The sequence below is a fragment of the Canis aureus genome, chromosome 11, assembly GCF_053574225.1.
Source record: "Canis aureus isolate CA01 chromosome 11, VMU_Caureus_v.1.0, whole genome shotgun sequence".
Classification (NCBI taxonomy): domain Eukaryota; kingdom Metazoa; phylum Chordata; class Mammalia; order Carnivora; family Canidae; genus Canis; species Canis aureus.
This window is the reverse complement of record NC_135621.1, coordinates 51,787,624-51,811,227: the sequence shown is the minus strand read 5'-3', so window position 1 is coordinate 51,811,227 and position 23,604 is coordinate 51,787,624. Positions and strand designations below refer to the sequence as shown.

Below are 23,604 nucleotides of genomic sequence, written 5' to 3'. Positions count from 1 at the left end.
GGTATAATGTTAATGGATGATGGGAAAGCTCAGTTATCTGATTCCTATTACACTTTGCCTTTTCTGAAAAAGAATAAATACTGGCAAAAAGGCATTTATGGTCCAAATGGGTGAAGAGATTCTAGAAAAGACACAGCTGCTATAAATATCAAATAATCTGGCCTAGGTTAATTTTTTTCCCAGAGAACTAAGAGTCTCCAAATAAGGTCTCTAAAGGCTGAGTCATCAGAGGTGCTGAGAAAAACGGAAGGCATGCTGGAAGAGCACAGAAACATAGAAAGGCAATTCTTGTCTTTCAAAAAGTGCAAACAGGTAGTTCCAAAAACTGCAGAGCAATGAACTTGACATAATCCTGGGCAACATTCTGGGATGGATTACTAAAGGCAGGGCCCATGAGAATTTAGAAAGGAGAGTCGTAATCTCCAGGAACCCACCCGGGCTCACCAAAAACAGTTCATGTCAGATTAACCTTACCTTCTCTCATATTACAAAATAATTTAATAGATTATGTAAACAGGTAGGGCAATCTGGATTTCAGAAGGACATGTAATAAGGTTTTCATATTTCTGTCAGTAAAGTGGAGAAATAAATACAAGTGGATTGTTAATTCATTCACTCATTTAACAAATATTAAGTGTATCTGCTAAGCACTCTGCTAGGCACTGAGGACTCTGTTCTCAGAGTTTCTCAAGAGGAGGAGTCAAAACCCAAAAACTCAAATAAAATGTATGCAAGTTCTTGTAATAAAGACTATGAAGGAAACAAAACCAGGGTAGAGATAGAAAACAATACGAGGAGGGAACTCTCCTTTAAATGGCATGATTAGATCTTTCCGAGGAGGTGACACTTAAACTTAGGTGTAAAGAATAAAAAGGACGCATTTTATTATGTGGAAGAATGGGGAGATGAGAATTTCGGAAGGGAGCAACACATGCAAAGGCCCTGAGGTGGGAAAGTGACTGGAGTGTCTGAGCCATTGGAAGGACAGTGTGACAGGAGAGTAGTGAATAAGGGGCAAAATAGTGCTGGAAAAAGTTGGGAGAAACAGGCTGGGGCACTCCCCAGGTAATGAGCTAGAGAGTATGAATGAGGAACTCTAGTGGCCTATTCTTTCAACACTTTTAGCAATGGTTTAGAATCTATTCTTATCAGTTGTTGAAAGTCTACTGTCCTCTTGAGATGTCAGTAAAAAATCACAGTGTTGGAAGAAATATCAATTTGGCTGGCCAAATTAGTATCCAGAAAGTTAGTGGATCAGGGCTTAGTTCTGACCTCAGACCTGTGCTTTAATCTAGCTCTGACATTCACTCTCTCTGTGACCTTGGACAAGTTACTTACCCCTCTAGGTCAGGTATCAAAGACACGCAGAGGATTAGACACATACAGCTCAGGTAAATCTTATGCACTACAGAAAAATCCATCTGCTGCACCAGGTTATATATTGTTTGCTGGGCCTGGAAGCTGTTCTGGCAGCTTTCCCTCTAGTATTATTTTAAGTACGTCACCCAGCGTCTGACATAAGTGTTTATAGATCAAATGGTGACCCTTACATTTGTTTTGTTCATGTCACCAATAAACTATACTGCCTTTCAGACTATGACTGTTGAAAGGATGAGAAATTTAGCATAGCCAAATTTTAGAAATTAATTATGGCCTTCTAATCTTATCATCATCATTAAGAAGTTGCTGTAAGGTAAGACAATGTTTTAAAGATAGGGTTTGCAAATTTATATCATCCACAGTGTTGGAACTACTAGATCAAGAAATTTTTCTATTCCTGTAATGTCATTAAAATTCAATATTCTCTCAATTGCACCCAAGGGCACCTACAAAATATTTATAAAATTAAATGACAAAGTCTTCAGTAATTATTACAGTTCAATTTTAAAAGTATCTTAAGGGGTTTAAGAAAAACCCTATATATTTCAAATAATTCATCCTAAAAATAGGAGCAATGAAAGGTGGGATTAAGTGCCTAATTGTATGTCTTTTAAAGCAGATGAGAAAAGATCAAACCATTTAGTGTAATGATAAATTTAACCTGAAGTTAAAAAAAAAATACCCCCCAATCTTGAATTTCCAGTTAGAAAGGGATGCTTAGTAAACACCTAGAGAAAGAAATGTTGGATGGTAATATTACACATTTCTAAATATAATCCTGACTACTAAATAAAAATCCAATACAGGTTTCACTTACTAAAATTAACGAGAAAAATCTTCATCAGTCATAATAGCATGTGGGGGGGCTAAATTCACGAACTCCCTTTTCAATCTTACCTTGCCATGCTTTCAGCATTTTTGTCAGATAAGAACTTTTTTGATGTTCCTTTAGATTTTACTTATTTTTCCTATTTTCTCTATGCAAGTGTATCTAGGAGTGATGAAGTTTTCCTTATTTGAGCAAATATTTATTCATTCTGTGCATTAAAAATGTGACTTTCAAAAATATACTCTCCATATTTTGCTTTATTTAAAAACAGGATGCAGATTATATTAAATGGGAGATACTAGCTTGGCTTATGATTTGCTCGAATTTGGAGAAACTATGACAAATTTAACTCAAAATCTCCTAGGCAAGCATATTGCTTGCCTGCCTTTACCCCCAAATGTGCTATTTTTTTTTTTTTTCTTCTCTTGCAACTGCTTTCAGATGTACTCCTCAGTTTAATTCCAGGGCTAGCAATCTGATCTAGGCAAATTTCACAGGGCTTCCTGCCTCCTATCTCTCCCAGTTATAATCCATTTTACAGCTGCTGGCATAATTTCTAATACCATCTTGCTTAAGAACCTAGATAAATTCAGCCTCTTCAGTCTGGCACATTCAAATGCCACAAACAACAGATTCCTCTACCTCAGTCCTGCCCCTCACCAGTTACTAGTCACCACTATACTTCCACACCTGGCTTCTCCACCAGCCTCTGCTAAGTCCAATTATTAGACATTCTTGTGATGAAACAGATCTGACCCCAAATCACCCTGCCTCCACCTGGGTCATTTCTGTTTTTCCTTATCAAGCATTAAGCAGGTTATAATTGCTTTTTGCTTGGTCTATTTCCAGTATGTTCTCATCATTACACATTTCTGTGTAACGTCTGTGTCCCTCCTAGTTTAGAAGTTCTATGAAGCAACGGATCGATCGCCTTGCCTACTTTTATTTCAAGAAACCATCAGTGACTGGGCTTTTGCACTATCAGTCACTCTAACCACTGAATGATCTGCCTCAAGAATTGAAGGGATGTAAGCCTATGCAGGTAAGGAGCACATTTGTACATCTGTACACCCTCTCAAATCTGGTGCGCATCTGTTCACCTTCTCATAGCAATTCAAAGGCCTACAGCTCTCTTCCTCTTTCTGTATGGTTATCACCTATCTGTATCTATAGCTTATAAACTTTCAAACATTTCGCTGTAAAAACCCATGAAAAAATAGTGGAAGGGAACATAAATGTTAGCAGCAGTTAATTCTTGGATCATTACAAAAAAGAAAGTGGCAAGGTTGGGTTGGTGATGGGAAATGATAGAGAAAATGATAATATGGACTGTTCCTTAAAATTTTTTGGCACTGATTCTTTCTAATATTCAGTATTTCCTAAATCTTCTATAACAAACTTGCATTTCTCACATAAAAATCTATACTAAGATACACAAGCTAATTTGACATAGGAAGCATGACAATCAAATTTGACATGGATAAAATTTTAAAATAGAGTGCAAGGTTTAGGATTCCAGTATTTAAAAACTGAAAGACAAAATCCTCTACCTCTACCAAATCCTTTAGATTTTCAAAAAAAAAAAAAAAAATCTAATGATACAGAATCTTGAATTGACAAACTAAGATAAATGTTGCCATAATTACTCCAAGGAAATACTTAATCCCATACACAATTCCTACCTGTTGCTATCCTGTCCTCTGGTCTGAAATATTATTCATATAATGACTTACCCATTCACCTCCCCCCCCACCTATTCTACATTCATATATCCAATTGCCTGCTCAATAGCTCTGTTGGGATAATCAACAGGAATCTCAAAACTCAACATATCCTGGGCAGAATTCGATTTACACCCTTCAATTTGCTCTTCCACCATTTTTCTGAAATCTCAACTAATGGCATCATCTTTGCTCAAAATCAGTCATGGTTTCTTTCTTCCCATCTAATCCATCACCAAATTGTCAGAAAAGACAATTGGTGACATCTTGAATCTGACTTCTCCCTCCAACTACCACCAGTCTCAACATCTCCCACTTAGATGACTGCAATAGTCTCTTATTTTATCCCACTATAGCCCGTTCTCCAACTACTAGACAAAAAGAGAGCAGACCAAATCAATCCCTTGCTTAAAACCCTCCAATGGCTTACCATCACATTCAGAAGAAAATTTAAACTTACTATGGGCTCACTGTCCAAAGCAGTCAGGCCCTTGTCACTCTACCTTATCACCTGCCACTCCCCATCACACTCACTGGACTTCGGTCTTACTGCATTCTCTTTCTCATCATATAAGCTTATTCCTGCTTTGAGACTTAGTTTTCTTGTTCCTTTAATCAAAATGCTCATTTCTTTGTGATTTTCTTCTCATCATTCAAAGTCACTGTTCCCAAATGACCCTTACTTTGTCTTGTACCCCAATGTATAACCATCACCTAAAATGGTGACTGTCACATGGGTCTTCAATAAATATTTGTTGAATGAATGGCTGAAAAGAATCTAAATATTCAATCAAGCTTCCTGGACATGAAGAGTTGTTCCAGCTGACCCATGTTTTTGCAATGGCAACTCCTCTACCCTACCCCCCTCAAAAAACCCCAACAACCAAGCATCTCCCACAAAAACTCAACCCCAAATAATCTTAGAACATACATTTCTAAAGTCTATGTTTTGTATCAGCTATTGCAAAAACATGAAACAAAGCCTGAGCCTCATAGATATGTAGTGTTGGTGTATCCACACCAAGCAGCACTGTCCCCTTTGGAGACTTTTCACCTTTAAGTCAGCCCTTCGTGTGCACTTTTATCTAATTTCTTCTAGGTAAAGTGCATGTGTTGAAAGTGTTTGGGTACAGAACAAGTGGAGGAACTGGTGTGAATTTCCCTGTTTTTACACATTTCCAGAGATGGCTCTAGCTTCCCTATGAGAGTGCTGACTCACTCACAACCTCTGTGCCTCTACCAAAAAGCAACTTTAAGCTTTCTTTGCTACAAAAACAAAAGATTAGTCTATTAAGACTAATCTCAATAAAATTTACCAAACTAGTGTGTAGTGCCAAGTAGCAAAGGAAACTTGAGATAAAGATGAATAGCGTCCAGATCAAGATGTCAAATAAAAAGGTTCATAAACTCTGAATTTTGTCAAAGTGAGGCACAGAATTCAAGTTTCAACTTTTATGGCTCAAGCCATTATAAGTCTTATATAAACCTTCCAATGGACCATGAGAACACACAGCAGTTTGTGGAGTATGATATTTGGGCTCAATTTTTGTTGAAGAAATAAACATTTAACAATGACTCTTAAAACTATATTTGAGCCAAGCTGTTTCCTTTTCAAAAAAAATTTACTGTGTTTTGACAGAAATTACTGATGCATGTTTTCTTGGTGTAAGGTGACTGTATTACAAATAAGATTGTATCAGGAAAAAAAAAAAAAAAAAGATTGTATCAGCAGAACTAAACCTCAGGTGTGGATAATCAAATCTGAACGGTACAAGGATAGTGTGTATATATATAGAATAAGGCCTCTAAATGATTTTAAATCAGATGGCAATTATTATTTTTTAAAGTAACATTATCATAAATGTACATATGTATGTGTGTATATATGTGTGTGTGTGTGTTTATAGATATACACAGATAAAGTGAATGAATGAATGAATGAATGAATGCCGGAAAGAATGAGAATGGATAGGAATCAGACGAACCTTTCCTTGGGTTAATTACTTTACTATGAAGATGTGTCCAAACTTCTGAAGAATTTCCTGGTTTGTATTAAAATGCACTTCAAAAAGACCATGAGAACAAATATTAAGTTGACAGGCTACAATGGGATTCAGAAAAAGACACAGTGAATATAGACTAAGGTGCAATTTCATGCTGGTGATTTTTCTTTTTTAAAATATAAGCCACTAATTTTTTTAGGAAAAAAATTTTAAACCGAAGGTTGCATATTAATATTACACACAAACTGAAACATGTGACTTTTAGCACAATGTATACATGCTTACATAAAACTCAAATATTTACACATTTAAAACAATTTCCATTTAACATACGAAAGTTCTGAAATACATAAAAGCATTAATATTTTCTATAAAACTACAATTAGAACATCAATTTGCTACAAGCATATAAAACATCAAGTGCTTTCTTGGAGTTTCAAGTTTCCTCTTTAAAATAAGATCTTGCTTGCATATATAATCTTTCTCCAATAATCAGTAAGGACTTTTTTTTTTCCCAAGAGATTATTTTCCAGATACATTATAAGCTCAAGAAAACGGACCCAACAATTATGCAATATAATTATGTCATAACAACTTAATTGCACATAATGCTTTAAAGTAGGTTTGGATGACGTTCTCGAACACTTTGGTATATGTTCTTCAGGGACTTTTATTAGAAATAATAAGAATTATAAGTCCCCTCAATCCCCATTTTGCTTTAAAAATGGACAAGTCTTTGGTTAGGTTCTACATTTTGGGCATTTAGGATTATAATAAAAATGGTCCCCAAACCAATAAATGGCGCTGATGTAGTATTAGTTCACAAGACTTCATTTAACTTGTTTCTGATGAAGTGGAAGGCTAAAGATATTCATTTATTATAACACATCATTGATAGTTTCAATCTTCCATTTACAAGCAGAGAAATCAATGGTTAGTCAATATTTCTCTGTCCATTTGTGTTATAATCTAAACTGTACAGTAATTTGCAGTAACTAGATATACTGTTCCACAGTATATGTGATTACGATTGGAAAGATGAGTAGTAGCATTAAATTTAGAGTTTAATAAGAATAAGTCAATATTAGACTGTACAGTAATTCTGCATTAACTATAGTAGGTTGTTGGGTAATGCTTATTTAAAAACCCCATACCATTCCATTTACAAGAGAAATTGTTGCAAATGTATAAAACAGCAGATATACAAGGAGAACACCAAACATACTTTATTAGCACAAAAAAAGCAGCCGTAACAAGGCACAGCAAGCAGAAACGTACATTAGCAGTCAAAGGGTTAGTGTTGCATACAAATATAGCTTTTCTTTTTTGTAGCCTTGGCAATAGCCATCAGGATGTAAAAGAACTTTTCTGTAGCAGCAGGTAAGAAAACCAAGGAGCACTCACCAGTGGTACAGAGCACATTAACAAAAAGACACAAGAATGGATTCGACTAGTGCAAAATGTCTAGCACAGAACCGTAAATTCAGTTCAATACTAAGAAGCAAACACTAGAACTTGGTATTACTTCCAAAATAGCTCACTCAAGTAGTACTGCATACTATTCTAAGTGACAAAAAGGTGCTAAGTAAAGTTATTTACAGATAGAATGGTTGTACAGTACCTTTTAAATCTGCAATTAGGGTTTCAGATTTTCCATTAGAAATTAACTGCTTTGAAATTCTATAAATTGTACTTAAGCTATTCAGCTGTAAGAGTTTATAACAAAGAGCTAAATACTGCCATCCAAATTGTTCACTGCAGTTTAACAATAATCTCAACATCAGCAACCACTGCTGTTATCATCTGACTTGTGTGGGCATCTTCTAGTCTCACTTTCTTCATGGTTCACAAACACATCATGGGCACGGGAAAAGATCCAACTTTAATCAGCGCGTAGACTGCATGTACTAATGTAAAAAAAAAAATCACACACAGGACTACATTGCAGCTCTTCCCAATGTGTTTTAAGTTAAAGCATTCATTCAAAAAAACAAAAAAACAAAAACAAAAAACCAAAAAAAACCTAAGGCCTTGAAATAAAATTCTACTATCAGCTTTATAAGCCTGAACTTTTAAGAGCAACTATTTAGAAAACCTGGTTTACTTAACAGTACCTTTTGCAGAAGAGACAGGAGACTGACTATAAACTATATCAACACTTAAGTGAACTGCACTATGCCCTTGTGGCCAGAAAATTGCATTTTTCTTTTTTTTTCTCAAAGGAAGGCAGTCTTTATTTTTGGACTTCCAAAGCTTGATTTATAGTAACTACAAACAGTGCTACTTTTGGAAGGTTATAGAAAAATTCTTAGAAAAAAATAACAATTTCAAACATTAGTCACACTGTTGAAATACTCATCCAATATTAATAATTTGTTCTTCAGTAAGAAATAGAATTCTTCATAGCAAATGCCCCAGAGTTGCTTTACTCAATTACAACAGTCATTAAAAACCAAACTGTTCACTCAATCAACAAAACACTTTTGTAGCCTTACTGAACACCTATAGCTCTGTCCTCTGTTGTCTCAATAGGCACCAAGTTTATCTGAGTAACAGCAGATTGCATCTGACAGATACTAACACTAAGCCTACATACTGTACTGAAAAAAACCTAACACTGATATGTGTGCTTGCTATAGGTGTACTGTCTGATGCACATAAAAGCAGATCTAGTTAATGCCCTTTGGGGGCAGGAGAGTTTACTTTGCTTTGACTGGTTCTCGTTCTAACCAGCGAACTCTAACTTTTTGCTTATAATGATACTCTTTCAGAAAATCCTGCAACATGGATGGTAAAGGGAGCCCATCGATTCCATCATATGTAGTGCATCTACAGATTACTGCACGGCAGATATATTGCAGGCTAAAAGGGAAAGTCCGGTTTAGTGATATAGTAAGCAATGGTTCAAAAAACATGCAAGAACTGGGATCTTTATAATGTTCCAAAAGTCCTGTTACAGTGGAGGAGTGAAATACACATGGGTCGTGGGCGTCAAAACTAAAGTTGTGGTTCCACTGTTCGATTCGGGCATGCAGGGATCTGTTGTAGCGACGGAAGCTCACAGAGAAGAGGTAGTCCTCCTGTGCAGAGTCCCTGAGCAAGAATGTGCCTTCAGGTTTCCCTTCAAGGAGGGCTTCTGCTTCGTAACGGTCCATCACTCCCCAGTAACAGGGATTTCCTGTGATCTGAAGCAAGTCGGGCACGAGGCAGTGTATGTAATCAATCTGCGTATGGACTTTCCAAGCTCCCTGTCTGCTAACGTGGGCATGGCTGTCTCCAGACACCTGACGTTGCTTCTGCCTACGTGACTGCAGACACAGTGTGGTAGTGTCCTCTTCTGAGTCACAATTAGCTTGTGGAATTGCAGTACTGTCCCCACTTACTTCAGTCATTCCGGGAGCTAACTTTGGTCCCAGTTTATATAACGGATTAACCTGTGCGGTGGCTTCAAATGTATGTATTTGTGCATTGGGAGGAGGGTCAACCCCCTCTTCAATACTAAGCCGCCTTCTTTCTCGAAGCCTATCTTCTTCATCTTCTGTAGAAACCAAGGATGGATCAAATGTATCAAAAAATGTTGAGTGTGGGCTCACAGGGGCTGTATGCTGTTTAATCAAATGCCATTTCTGGGCTAAATCTGAGCCAGCAGGAAAAGGGCATTTCTCAAGCATTAATTCAGAAAGGTGTATTTTTCTTTTATTAGAAAAGAGGGGTTTTGACTGCTTGCTGTAAGTTCTCATGGGAAAACATAAGCCCACAGTATCCTGCAACCTCTGTCTCAGAGAGCGGCTTCCTACAGTTCTGCTGGACATGCTGTCCATATCGTGCATGGAGCTTACGCCATACCGCCTCTCCCTCCTTTGAAGTCCGCTTCGAGTTCTACCAAACTTTTTATCAGTATCCAATGAACTCTGCGTCTTTGTAGAACAGGAATGTTTTTTCTTCCCACCCCACGGAGCATGCCGAGAGTAGGAATCTCTTCTTGCTAGCCTTGCTCCTGGGGTGACACACGAATCATTATCCTTTTCAATGCTTATTTCGACAATCTGAGGAATTTCAGTGGCACAGTTTTGGTTTCTCCTTGAAGAATTCTTGGAAGGGCTTGATCCCAGTTGTAAGGCAACGTTTTCTCTTAAGGGACTGCTTTGTTGTTGAGGAGTGGAGTCTCCTATACTGAGGTTTCTCTCTTTCACAGACAAACATCTGTTGGAATTCATGTCCACATTTTCACTACGGCTCCCTCCCTCGTGACCGAAGAGATTCTGACACCTGTATTTGAAGTGATTCCACATCTTCCCCACTTTATCCATTGATTATAAGATCTAAAGAAAAAAGAGGAAGAGGAGAGACTGAAGTTAAGGTGGTGTGTGCAAACAAAACAGGCAGCACCCGCCCCTTCTCATTGGAAATCTTAGTGACACCCATCAGGACACCACCCTCTGCTGTCTTGCTGAAGTGAGAGGAGGAAGATGCTGCTGATTGCTGCTGATGGTCCTAAGTGCCACTCATGGCACCATTCATCAGGTCAATCCTCATTCCCCATTTCCTTTCAGATGAAATACTTAGATTTCATGGGAAAGGAAAGAAATTCTCTCAATTAAATTCTAGGTTCTTTTCCCATGCATCAACCTACTTTCATTATGACACTGATTTCTGTCTCCTTATTACAAATAATTCAGGCACTTCCTCAAGCATTACAAAGGGAAAATACATTCTGTATTGCTGAAACATATCTGTATTCAACAGCTCCAAAGCTGAAATCAGGACTAAATTTGTGCAACACATTAACTAGTTCAAAAATCTGTAAGTAGTGATCTTTCAGATTTCACGGACCAACTGCTATATTTCCACTCATCGGGCAATCTAAAGGTTACAGCTAGATCAATCACTTGTGAAAATTCAGTATCTTCCCTCCCTACTCTGCAACGTATTGAATTTTATCTGTGATTTTAAAAAAGCAGTTTGAATAGAAAGGCAAATAGGAGGAAAGAAAGAAAATATTTAGATTTAAATGGGAAGGCGTCTTTTAGCTTCCCAATTCTTCATCCTGGAAGAGTTTGGAAATAAAAGAGTAACAGAAAAAGCTTTGCTACTGAAGTAATTAACAAAATAAAAACAAAAAATATGCAATTTGGCATCTTTATTTTTGCTCCTTAAGAAAAAGTTGAAAGCAGATCATCATACTTTACAAATAAGTTATTTTACAATTCTAACACAGTCATACTGTCTCATTCAATAACCTAAAAGTCAACATTAGAAGAAATGGAAAAATGCAAACTTAAACTTCAGCTGGTTTTGTTCTAAGAGGACAGCAGAAACTTTTTTAAAAAGGTCTCTCTATTTTGTCATTTAAAGAGTATGGCACTTTCTTCTCTGGAGTTTTTTGTTCCTGTTTATTATCTCATTATGTACTACTTTTCACAGTTTAGAATCAGTACTGGAAAACTGAATGTTTTCTCTTACAGCAGTGAGATGCATTAGAGCTGATCCTCCCATAACTGTGACAAATGTTCTTTGTGATAAATACTGGGATTTTCAAGACAGTGACTAGGGTTAAGACAAGAGAAAAAATTAATTTTATGTATCTTCATTTTTAGTTTTTTACAGAAAGGGCTCTTGAACTAGTGACAATCCAACATAGGATGAATTTATATCTATGAAATCATAAAACATACTTGCAGATTATTCTTTATTACAAGCATATTGCTAGGTATATAGGAGTTTGCATGGTATATGGTATATATTCTACTATAATGTATTAGATGGATTAGATTAAAAAAACTTTAAATCTTATTAACTCTATCAGAACATTTGTCTCCTCCCTTTAGCAGAAATCTTTTTTGTAAGCCTTTTTTTTTTTTTGAGGTTTATACTATTTGAAGTAACATGCCTTGCTGTTATTACATCATCTTTTTTTTTCTTTTTTAAATTATGATTCTGTTCTTTGCTCATAGTCTTGTTACATATGGGGCTAATCCTTGCCATATTCTTAGTGACTCCAACATCTTTGTTGATGTACTCTTCCAATATCCTAGGTCCTTTCTAGCCCAGTTTCCTTTTCAGTTCTTTATTTTTAAGCTGTTTTTTATCCTTACCTAATTCATACATTTATACAAGCCCACCTTGGAGATATTGTAGGTTCGGTTCCAGACTGTAATAAGGTGAGTATTGCAATAAAGCAAGTCAAATGAAATTTCTGGTTTCCCAGTGCACAGAAAAGTTATGTTTATACTACACTGTAGTCTATTAAGTGTGCAACAGTAGCAGGTCTACAAAAAAACCAATGTATGTACCTTATTTAAAAATGTGTATATATTGCTAAAAAATGCTAACCAGCTTTCAGTGAGTTGTAATCACCGATCACCATAAAAATATAATAATGAAAAAGCTTGAAATATTATAAGAATTACCAAAATGGGGCACAGAGACATGAAGTGGGCAAACGCTGTTGGAAAAACTGTGCAACAGACCTGCCTGATAGAGGGCTGCCTCAGACCTTCAAACTATACGCAGTGTCTGTGAGGTGTGATAAAGTCAAGTGCGGTAAAATGAGGTATGCCGGTAGTCTCAAAGAACAAGGCTCATAACAAACAGTAGCACTGCCTGCCACTCCTTTCCATCTTTAATTCTACTCCCAGGGAATCAAGGAAAGTAAGTCCAGCAATTCCCAGTCTCCTTTCATGTGACCTGTTTTTATTTTTGTGAGAAGTTGTAGCTGCCTCTCTTTATCCTTAGCCTGGGCCTTTTTTACATTTATTGTGTCCTTTCCATTCCCATCTCACTCATTGGCCCCATCCCTCTCTCCTGAAAGTCCTTTTGTTAGACAGTAGACCTCTTAGATTCATCTTCTGATTGTATAGCAATATCACATTTCTTTTCCTTTTCTACCATCTGGAAGATTTCTTTGGTATCACCTTGCAACACTTCTATCACAGTTAGAATGTTTCTTATCACAGCTTTAATTTCCAAGACCTTTTTTTTACTCCCTGAATGTTCTTTTTAATAACATCCTATTCTAGTTTCTTGGACTATAAATATAGCATTTCTCAGAGGATACACATTTTTCAAATGTTTTTTTTTTTTTTAACATTTTAAATATTTTTATCTGTTTCTTCCTTTCTTCTCCTTAAATTTTTCCATGTCTGTTTTTTATTTTAGAGGCTTTCCACAAGGGTCTGATGATTGGCCCTGTCCATCACAGCAGATGTGACCACTAACATGCTGATCAGAAGTTCTGTCTTCATGGTGGTGCAGGCAGTTGGGTAGGGTACTTGTCAGGTGGCTGGCTTTCACATAAGGTGATGAGGCAATGAATTCTTTTTTTTTTTTTTTTTGAAATCCACAAAAGTCAGGATCTGTAAATCTTGTCTCCTAGCTGTTAATCCCAGAGATAATACTTCAATTTCCTCTCTTGTGGATATACTTGACTGCTATGTTCTGAGAACAGGGTAAGGGGAATTTTGCTTAGTCTCTATTTTTCAAAAGGTGTCTTTATTTTCAAAAGATAACCCACACCTCAGCTCTGACTGACCCTCTTAGATAAATTTCTCTAAGTTCTAACCTCTAGTTTTATCCAGGGTAAAAGTCTCCTGATTACTGTGGGAAAAGGGAGGGATGGGGGGCCCTGAAGCATACAGACTTTCAGCCATTCCTGTGTTCAGCTTTATGCTTCACCCTTATCTTCTGAGCTAACTGGTTTCTCTAATTTCTGAGCCAGCAGTATAAATTGCTTTGCTTCTTAACATCCTCATTTGTAAACATTTATATCATTTTCTCCATTCTGTTAATTTCTAGCTACCTGCTTCTACCAAAATCTTGTTGACCAATCAGGCCTACTTCTGTCTCTTTCTTATTTGTTTTCTACTTGTGGGTTTATGCCTTATACCTTTTTTATTCCTTTAATTTTAGTGGGGTTCCAGGAGTGAGTAGAATTAAAATGCCAATGTTCAATCTGACATATTTAACTGGAAAGTCCCCTTTCCACTGTTAAAGAGAGTCAACAGTACACCACACAGAAAACCCCCTGCCCAGATGAGTCATTCTTTCCCAATGGAGAAAGAGCAATCACCCCTCCCACCCCTGCCCCCCGCCCCCCCCCACCCGGCCCCTGGGGCTAGGGATCCACACAATAAACACTGGCTACATAATATAATCACCTGGAGAGCTTTTGAAGCTCTATGATACACAGCACCAACCCCCCCCACCAAGAGATTGTGATTTCACTGGACTAGAGGTGCACCTGGACACTGCGGTTTTTTTTTTTTTTTTTTTTTTTAAATAAGCTCTTTGGGTGATTCTAGAGTAGAGAAGGAAAACCACTGACCGAGGGTACTCCAGCCATGGGCTCCAATGGTAGCTCTGAAAGAGATTAAGTAAAAAGGACACTGCTCTGGAGCAGTTGGCAGGATGTGAGTAGTTCTAAATAAACTACCTACCAAGGCCTCATCACTGTTTCTCTTTGTTTTATTTTTGCCATGTACACCAGAGGCCTGCAGAGTCTTAGGAAAGACTATCTACAGCAGTGCCTCTCCATAATGAAGAGGTAGGTTCTTTTTAATTTCACAGACCAATTCTTTTGTAAGACATTATAAGAATAAATTATTAGGAAAAATGAAATGTAAAAAAAAACAACATATGAAATACAAATACCAATTTTCTTATTAGATTGAATAGACAGAAAAGAACTATCAAAGAGCTATAAAATATTTTAAATGCTTATTTTTAATTCCTATACTTAATTTGTCAAAGACAGATAACCAACTGTACAAGTTTATGGTCCTTATTCTGAGTAGTTCTCATCTGCAGTGTGCTGTTCAATACATGTGGTCATTGAGTCCCTGAAGTGTGGCTTCTGCCACATACTGAAATGACTAATAGTTTGGATACAATTGGCTAAATATATTATTAAAATTATTTTATCTGCTTTTTACTTTTTAAATGTGGCTACTAAAAGATTAAAAATTACATGCATGGTTAAAATTGTATTTCTATTGGACGGTACTGATCTAGAGCAGGGGTCAGCAAACCATAGCCCAAGGGGACAAATCTGGCTTATGGCCTATTTCTGTATGGACCCTACAAAACCACAAGTGGTTTTTACATTTTAAAGGGATTAAAAAAAAAAAAAAAAAAACCAAAACCCACAAAGAACAGAGACCACATGTAGCCTGCAAAGCCTAAAATATCTTCTATCTGGCCTCTTAACACAGAAAGTTTGCTGACCCTGGTCTAGAGTAAAGTAAGATTATAAACCATACAACTGGTCTAGAGTACAGTATGATTATAGACAGTACAAGAACATTCAAGAAGTCCAAAAGCCTCTCTCTTCTCCATGTTTATAAGATGAATTCTATAGCTACCCACAGATATTTGACAAGCAAATTATACCTGAAAAATGGCTGCCCATTTTAGAAAGCAACCAAACTTAAAACCACTTATCTTCCTATACAGTTCTTTAGAAGTTGTATAAACAAGTGGGACCTGCAGAAAACATGTATACGTGTCACATGACAGAAGGCAGTTTCTAACACTGAACCAGTTTCATAAAGCATGAAATTTAGTGTATTCTCCATTCTTCATCTGGAGATTGCTGCGATATTGCATCATGACAAAATATTCTAATTTATGCTTCCACATCCCTTGATAGAAAGTGGACTTTTCTTGATGTGGGGAATGCTATGTGGGCAGCTATAACACCGCAAGAAAAAAACACTGAGGGATCCCTGGGTGGCGCAGCGGTTTGGCGCCTGCCTTTGGCCCGGGGCGCGATCCTGGAGACCCGGGATCGAATCCCACGTCAGGCTCCCGGTGCATGGAGCCTGCTTCTCCCTCTGCCTGTGTCTCTGCCTCTCTCTCTCTCTCTCTCTCTCTCTCTCTGTATGACTATCATAAATAAATAAAATAAAAAAAAAAGAAAAAAAAAACACTGGTAGTGATTCACAGAAAAGTCTATGTAAGAAGACTCAGGAAGGCATTCCAACTATCTTAATACGTACAATGTCAGTTTTGAGATTCTTTTGTTATTACATTTTTAGAAATGTATTTAGCTGAAACCCTTTGAGACCTGACTTATAAGTCTATTACTTTAGGGTTTTATATGCAATAACAACAGGACCCAAAACGTGTACTGATTCTAGAATACGAGTGCATCATGCATTACAAGCTTTCACATTTCTACACCTGCATGGCTATCCTTAAAACTATCCAAAGCAAATTTCTAAAAAGTCATTCCTTCCCCCTAGGACTATCATAATTTAAAGCTGGTTGTAAAACTGTTATTAGTTAAAGAGTTTTTGCTGAAAATTCTGATATCTAACAGGATGAACTATAAATCAAAATTACAGAAAATCAGAGGTCAAATTTCATTACTACAAAAATTTACATATATAAAAAAATAAGGACTAAAGGCAATAGCCCTGTTCATGCCAAGTAGTATCTATTACAAAATTTCCACAAAATAATTGAAACAGTTCCTAGGGTTCATTTCAATGGGATTTAATCCATACTTTATTAGAAATAAACTCAACAAGTTTTATGACTACCTGGCCTGCCATAGTGGTAAAGAAGAGGACTATAACTCAACCCACACCCCTCCTCTCCTTCTATTTAAGTTCATCTAGACTACTTAGTCATGGTAATACTGGTCCAGTGAAAAGTCCTTCAGTCACACTAGCAAAAATCAAGTCACATCAACTGATTAAAGCATTTCTGTGCCAATTTCAGTTACAAGAAGCAGTTTAGGAGATACAAGTTTTGACTGATATTTTGGTGGCACTTTCAATACTATTTAGAAAGAGATAACACAGTGTTTAATATTAAGAGTGAACCAGAAATCCAGGGATGCATGGCTGTCACAGCTATAGTCCCTTAAAGAATCTGAGACTCATTTGGGCTTTTAAATTTTTTATTTGGGCACCTGGGTGGCTCAGTCAGTTAAGTGTCTGCCTTTGGCTCAGGTCACAATCCCAAGGTCCTGGGATCCAGCCCCAAGGTTGAGCAGGCAGCCTGCTTCTCCTTTTGCCTCTGCCCCTCCTCTCGCTCAATTTATTTATTTGAGAGAGAGAGAAAGGGGAAGGGCAGAGGGAGAGAGAGAATCTCAAGAAGGCTCTATACACTGTGAGGAGCCCAACATGGGGCTTGATCTCACCACCGTGAGATCATGACCTGAGCTGAAATCAAGAGTTAGATACTTGAGTAAGCCACTCAGGTGCCCCCAAAATGTTGTTTTTAAACTGTTATTTATACCTCTATTATGACATGGTCTATATTATCTAACTGGATGCCTATTTATATCTTATACTGCTATTTAATATGTTCAAATGTCTAAAATTACTATCTTGTGGGTAATAAATGGTCATATAATTCAACCTCATATAGTTTATACTTTTACAACACACATATTAATACAGTAGACCATGTACATGTGCACTAAAAGAATGTGAGGTCCAATGATCTATTACACCCAAAGGTTCCAAAGCAGGAGTGAGCATGGCCTGAATAATGGCTAAACAGGCAGAGGCTAGCAAGTTAATGGAAGAGTGCATAGGTGAGGCCTGAAGAGGTAAGCGTTGGAATCTATGATCAGAGAACAAGAAATGCTGCACTGAAGACTACTGCAGCATCCACTTAAGAGCTTGACTGGATGGTGAAAGTAAAGATGGATATGGATATGGATGTTAAGTCGAATCTATAGGATTAATGATTATTGGAAATGGGGAACGAGGTAGAGACAGGTGTCAAAAATAACTGCCAAGTCTCTGGATTAGGGAAGTGGATGGATGAAGATGCTATTTCAGAGACAGGAAACGTAACAGAGCAGTTTGGCAAGTGAGGGGTTGGAGACAGTAATAACTTCAAGTTAGGAAACACTGCAGTTGAGACTCTCACTGAGATATTTAAGTGAAGCCTCACTGGTCCATCAGTGTACATTCATATAATGGATTACTATACAGCAGGCACAATCAACTACAGCTGTTTGTATCTAAATGTGAATCTCAAAAACAAAATGGTTAGAGAAAGAAACATTACAAATCAATTTACCTTTTTAAAAATATTTTATTTATTTATTTGAGAGAGAGCATGAGCAGGGGGAGAGGCAGAGAGAGGGAGGGAGGGGGAGAGAGACAGAGAGGAGACAGAGAAGCAGACATACCCCCTCCTCTCCTTCGAGCAGAGAGCCCAGTGTGGGTCTTAATCCCAAGACCCGGAGATCATGACCTGAACCAAAGTCAGATGTTTAACTGAATGGGCCATTCAGTAGTCTCTGAATCAATTTACCTTCTAACTGGACAAACTCCTGTATTTAGGTATACATGGATATATAAAAATGTAAAAACCAAAAAATGGCTTCCATTGAGGGGAAGGATACAGAATTAGGAAGAGGCACTCAGGAAGCTTCTAAAATACTGAGGGGGTGAGGGTGTGCCTGGCTGGCTCAGTAGATAGAGCATGCAACTCTTGATCTCAGGGTCACGAGTTCAAAACCCCAAGTTGGGCATGGAGCCTACTTTTAAAAATAAATACATACAAATTTAAAAAACAAAGCACTCTTAATTTTCTATTTCTTAGCCTGGGTGAATGGTACATGGATTTACTTATGAACTATTCTTTAGAATGCACTCTTTCCTATGCATGATACACTACATAATAAGAAAAACTCAAATTACACAGGCCACATTTTGACCACAATGGGAATTAATAACCAAATATTAAATAAAAATACCCTTAGGAAAATATAAAACTCGTAACTCATAAGTAAAAGAGGGACTCAAAACTGAAAAGTATAGACCATTTAGAAAATAGTATATTCATGCTGGGGATTTTTTTCTGCATGTCAATTTGGTGATATTTATGAAAATGTTCTTACTTTTAATTTGGCAATTTCACATTCTAGATTAGATGGTTATGCCAAAGCAAAGTTAAAAAACAAAACAAAAAAACAACAACACAAAAACCCAACAATCAGAACAAAATTTTAAACAGATTTCTTCAATGTAGTACAGAGGTCAGGCAAGGGCCATATAACAAGTAAGTGTTTTAGGCTTTCCAGGCCATACGTGCTCTATAACTCCTGAACTCTGCCATTAGAACCTGAACTCAGCCACAGAAAATAAATATATGGTAAGTATGACTGTATGTCAATAAAACTTTATTTGTAGTTAGTGAAATTCAAATTTCATTTCCACTTGTTACAAAATTCCTTTTCTCCTGATTTTCTTTTCAACCACTTAAAAATGAAAAATTTTTGCATCCTTACCTCAACTGTACAAAAACAAATGGCAAGCCAGATCTGGCCTCTCTAGGTCATTGTTCGCCAACTTCTGATGTAACACATTATAACACCTTTGATATTCTGTTTACTAAAACTAATAATCATTCATTCTATGGAACAAGTTAGGAGAAAATAAGAAGATCATCTTAAGATGTAATGATAAAGATATATGGATGGTTTCTACAGCATAACAGTGAAAAAACTAGGAAATATTTTCTGTAAAAATGAAACATACATATTATGAAGAATTAAAACACTACATAAACTACTAAAAAAAGTCTAATCTCACCTGAAATTCCACCCTCAGAGATAACCCCTGTTGTCTCTGTTAGTATGTGTTCTTTTTAATACAAGAGAACATAAGATTCTTTTACAATTAAAAAAATCTTCTTCGTGTTTGTGGCTATATCCCTTTTCATTTCTTGAGAAATGTACTTTTTAAAATTAGCTATATTGGAGATAGGATCAGACAAATAAAAGAAAAATGTTTTGCAACTATGTTTTTTTAAACTGACAAATCCAAGAGTCTTTGAAGCAATAAAACATAAAAAAAAACCCCCAAAACCCCACAACAACCCAACAACAGACAAACATCTAGAAAGCTAAAAACAATAATAATAATGATGACAATGATGGCTGAGGATAATTTCCATTACTGAATGCTAACCATGTGCCAGGCACCGATATAAAAATTTTACTTCTCCTGACAACCCTGTGAATAAAAATGATCTCAATTTTATAGATGTAGAAATTAATACACTGAGGGATTAGTAATATCCTGGATGTGAGTTTCTTCCATTATTATCAGACTGTTCAGGTTTTCTCTCTTCTTGAATACAGCTTAGAACTATACACAAACAGTTCTAAGTCCAGGTAGTGTCATTACAAAGCTCTTTAAAACCTCAAGGAAGACATCATTTCTATATTTTTACAAGTATTATAGAGCAAGAAAAGGATGGAACTATATTAAAAGTTGCGAAAGCTAGCACATACATACTCAAAAGAAAATAACTAGCTCTTCCATTTTAGTTATAATGAGGGAAACAATACTCTGACCAAAAAGAATATACAGTAAAAGGTATGTTCGCAGGCTAGTGGTGAATGTTTTGCTGTCTAATCTATGCCTATCTACTATGAGAGTCCTAACACTTTGTGTAGGCTTGTATGCTTCTCAGAAATGTTCTGACATTATTAAAACTAGCAGATCTAGGTAAAGAAGTTCTACTTCTTTTTTTTTTTTAAACAAGAGCTTTATTTTTTTTAATTTTTATTTATTTATTTATGATAGTCGGGGGGGGAGGGGTGCAGAGACACAGGCAGAGGGAGAAGCAGGCTCCATGCACCGGGAGCCTGATGTGGGATTCGATCCCGGGTCTCCAGGATCGCGCCCTGGGCCAAAGGCAGGCGCTAAACCGCTGCGCCACCCAGGGATCCCAAGAAGTTCTACTTCTTACTGAGAATACTAGTAATGGTCAGTTAAAAATGTGTTTGAGGGGCGCCTGGGTGGCTCAGTTGGTAAAAGCATCTGCCTTTACCTCAGGTCATGATCCTGGGGTCCTGGGATTGAGCCCCACAACAGGCTCCTTGCTCAGTGGGGAGCCTGCTTCTCCCTCTCCCTCTGCCTGCTGCTCCCCCTGCTTGTCCTCTTTCTCCCTGCCAAATAATAACTAAAATCTTAAAAAAAAAAAAAAAAAGAAAAAAAAATGTGTTTCAACCCATATGCCTAATCTCAAGGGATGAAGCTTAAGAACTTCTTATACTTTTTTCCTGCATATTAAGAGAAATGCAGTAGTCCATTTTTAAAAAGAAGAAAAAAGGGGACATCAAATTAAGAGTCAGGTCACAGTGTCACACTGACTGCATTAATACCTTTCCCCAAAAGACAACTTAAGGGCTATTTCTAATAAAAAAAACAAATAAATAAAATTTGCATCTCCATTTCTCAAATTTTACCTTCCAGTATAGGAGGGTGCTCCAGGCCATCAAAATCCGATTCTTAAACCAAATCACTTGTGGAGACACTGCCTGACTTTTGCTTCCAGTGGCAAGGGCATAGGCATGAGATAGTCTAAGGGGAGATAGGGGAGGACAAGAGGCTCGAGTCCAGCTTTACCACTTCAGAATGCTGTGAACTTGGATGTATTCATACTTGGATGATTTCTTTTTTTTTTTTTTTAAAGATTTATTTATTTATTTATTTATGATAGACATAGAGAGAGACAGAGAGGTGCAGACACAGGAGGAGGAAGAAGCAGGCTCCATGCCAGGAGCCCGACGTGGGACTCGATCCCGGACTCCAGGATCACACCCTGGGACAAAGGCAGGCGCCAAACCGCTGAGCCACCCAGGGATCCCTTGGATGATTTCTGAACCAAATTTCCCTCTTGGTAAAATGAGGATAATGACACCTACCTCATGGGTCGGATATGAGGATTTGAAACCACATCTATTAAAGCCTTTGGCATAGGACACACTCAAAAAAACAGGAGACTTCAAAAATGTTAACCAGTAGTAGCATAAAGCTTTAGCTTTTTCCTTCTTTCAAAAAATAATTATCCCATTCAGTTCTGGGTCATGACAAATTGTCAGAATCTTCTGATGTACAGTATCTGTCAGATTGCAAATTCTATTAACCATTTAAATTTCTATGATTTCCTAGAAAACACTAAGGAGATTTCAATGTTTCATAGTAGCTGAAGCAGTTCATCTACAGCCTAAATGAAGCATGGTTAATCTGTATAGTACTGGGCAAGGCCTAGGAACACAGTCCTCATTTTTTTTTCTCCAGAATTCCTTTTTAGTCTATAAAAAGAGTGCCACAATTTAAACTTTATCATATAGATACTGCACACTAGAGAAGCATAAAATCCTAATAAGATATACTTCATTTTCTATGGAAAAAGTATCTTATGTGATCAACTATCAAATATACCACTTGCTGAAAAGCTCTTATCTGGCCAGCACTATTGGCAGACTGTGGTGGAACACAAGGAACATATGTTTTGCTTCAGAGGGCCCAAAACCCAAATTCAAGCACTCTGCTGTGTGAAATCTAAGTCTCAGTGTCTCCATCTAAAAATAGGAACAATTACCCTCTTTTACAAAAGTTTTTAAGAGGATAACACGATATAAGGTAAGTACAGCTGAGTCTATCATGGTCGCTCAAAAATGGCAGGAAAAGATGGGGACATATTGGTGACAGTAGCAAAAAGCAAAGCTGTTTTATGGCTAGGGAGAGATGAATGGTGAGTTAGTCTTGCCTTTATCTCTCACCTTACAAGGGAGGCTGCCTCAGTTAGGCAAATCAGGCACCTCCCCTGGGCACTGTAACAGTGTGTGATTAGTACTGCAGATGCCTCCCTAAAGATGTGGGTCAACATCCTTCCTGCCCAACCCCCCATCTCCCTTCAGGCTAAAAGGCAGCTACAAACAATCAATCAAACAAACACACACACACACACACACACACACACACACACACCAATGAACACCAATGAAGCAAAACAACTCTCAGTTGAGGAACTCAGTGGAGCAAGCTACTATACCAGCTAGACTTAATCCAGAAAAGAATCTCCGATTTGGGGAAGTGCTTAACAATGACCTCAATGAATGAGCTCATTGTGATACTGCTAATAATTTACAAAGAATATTCAGTTACCAATGGTAAGTGAGCAAGTGTAATCTGGACCATTTCCTTCTCTAGGAAGGGCAACCCTTTTACAAACCCTGCAGTTTAGTCTCATCAGAAATACAAAGACTCTAAGAACTAAAATAAGATGCTTTTTTGGATAACAATACTTTCCTTTTATCCTTTTATTTTCTATGTGAAACCACTTAGAATACATTTATCCTCCTTGTATAAACTTAAAGGGCACTATTCTCTTCTATGCCAAATTTTAGGCCTGTAGAAAGCTAAGGGTCTTCAAATAATTCGATAGCTCTTAATGAATCCAAGGAAAAAACAAAGACAACAACCATAATTAGGACAGCCTCCCTGTTTTTGATCTACATTCTCTACCAGCTTAAATAAAATAAAATCTAAACATTTTGAAATTAGTCGGTTCTTTAGAAAGATATTTGGGAGGAGTCTTGGGGGAAGTAAAGGCAAATGAGGATACCTTTAACCACTTAAGAAAACTAATGTCAAAAGGAACATTTTGACCAAAATTATAGACTAGGACTCCAAGTAATGTACCTCAGTTTTGTGTTATCTATTACCACATGACATGCAATTTTATTTTTTTTTAAATGGGACAATTAAAAAACCTTTAACTCATTAACAGAACTGAAGTAAAACCTCATCTATCAAAAGCTGAGAAACCAGTAAGCTGAAAAGACGATAAAAAATATTCTCATTTTAACATCTACTGATACCACACGTGGAAGACATCCTAGTAAAGT

General features: G+C 37.1%; 1 protein-coding gene across 3 annotated transcripts in view; it reads right to left on the bottom strand.

Moving 5' to 3' along the window:
* Positions 1-5,912: 5,912 nt before the first annotated feature.
* The window catches only part of SOCS5 (suppressor of cytokine signaling 5), a 61,043-nt gene continuing 43,351 nt past the window's right edge, over positions 5,913-23,604 (bottom strand). For all 3 annotated transcript variants that reach the window (XM_077915290.1, XM_077915288.1, XM_077915289.1), the window contains exon 2: positions 5,913-10,255. In XM_077915290.1, the coding sequence (XP_077771416.1) occupies positions 8,633-10,243 (1,611 nt within the window). In that variant the 5' untranslated portion in view covers positions 10,244-10,255 and the 3' untranslated portion in view covers positions 5,913-8,632. The remainder of the gene's footprint in view (positions 10,256-23,604) is intronic.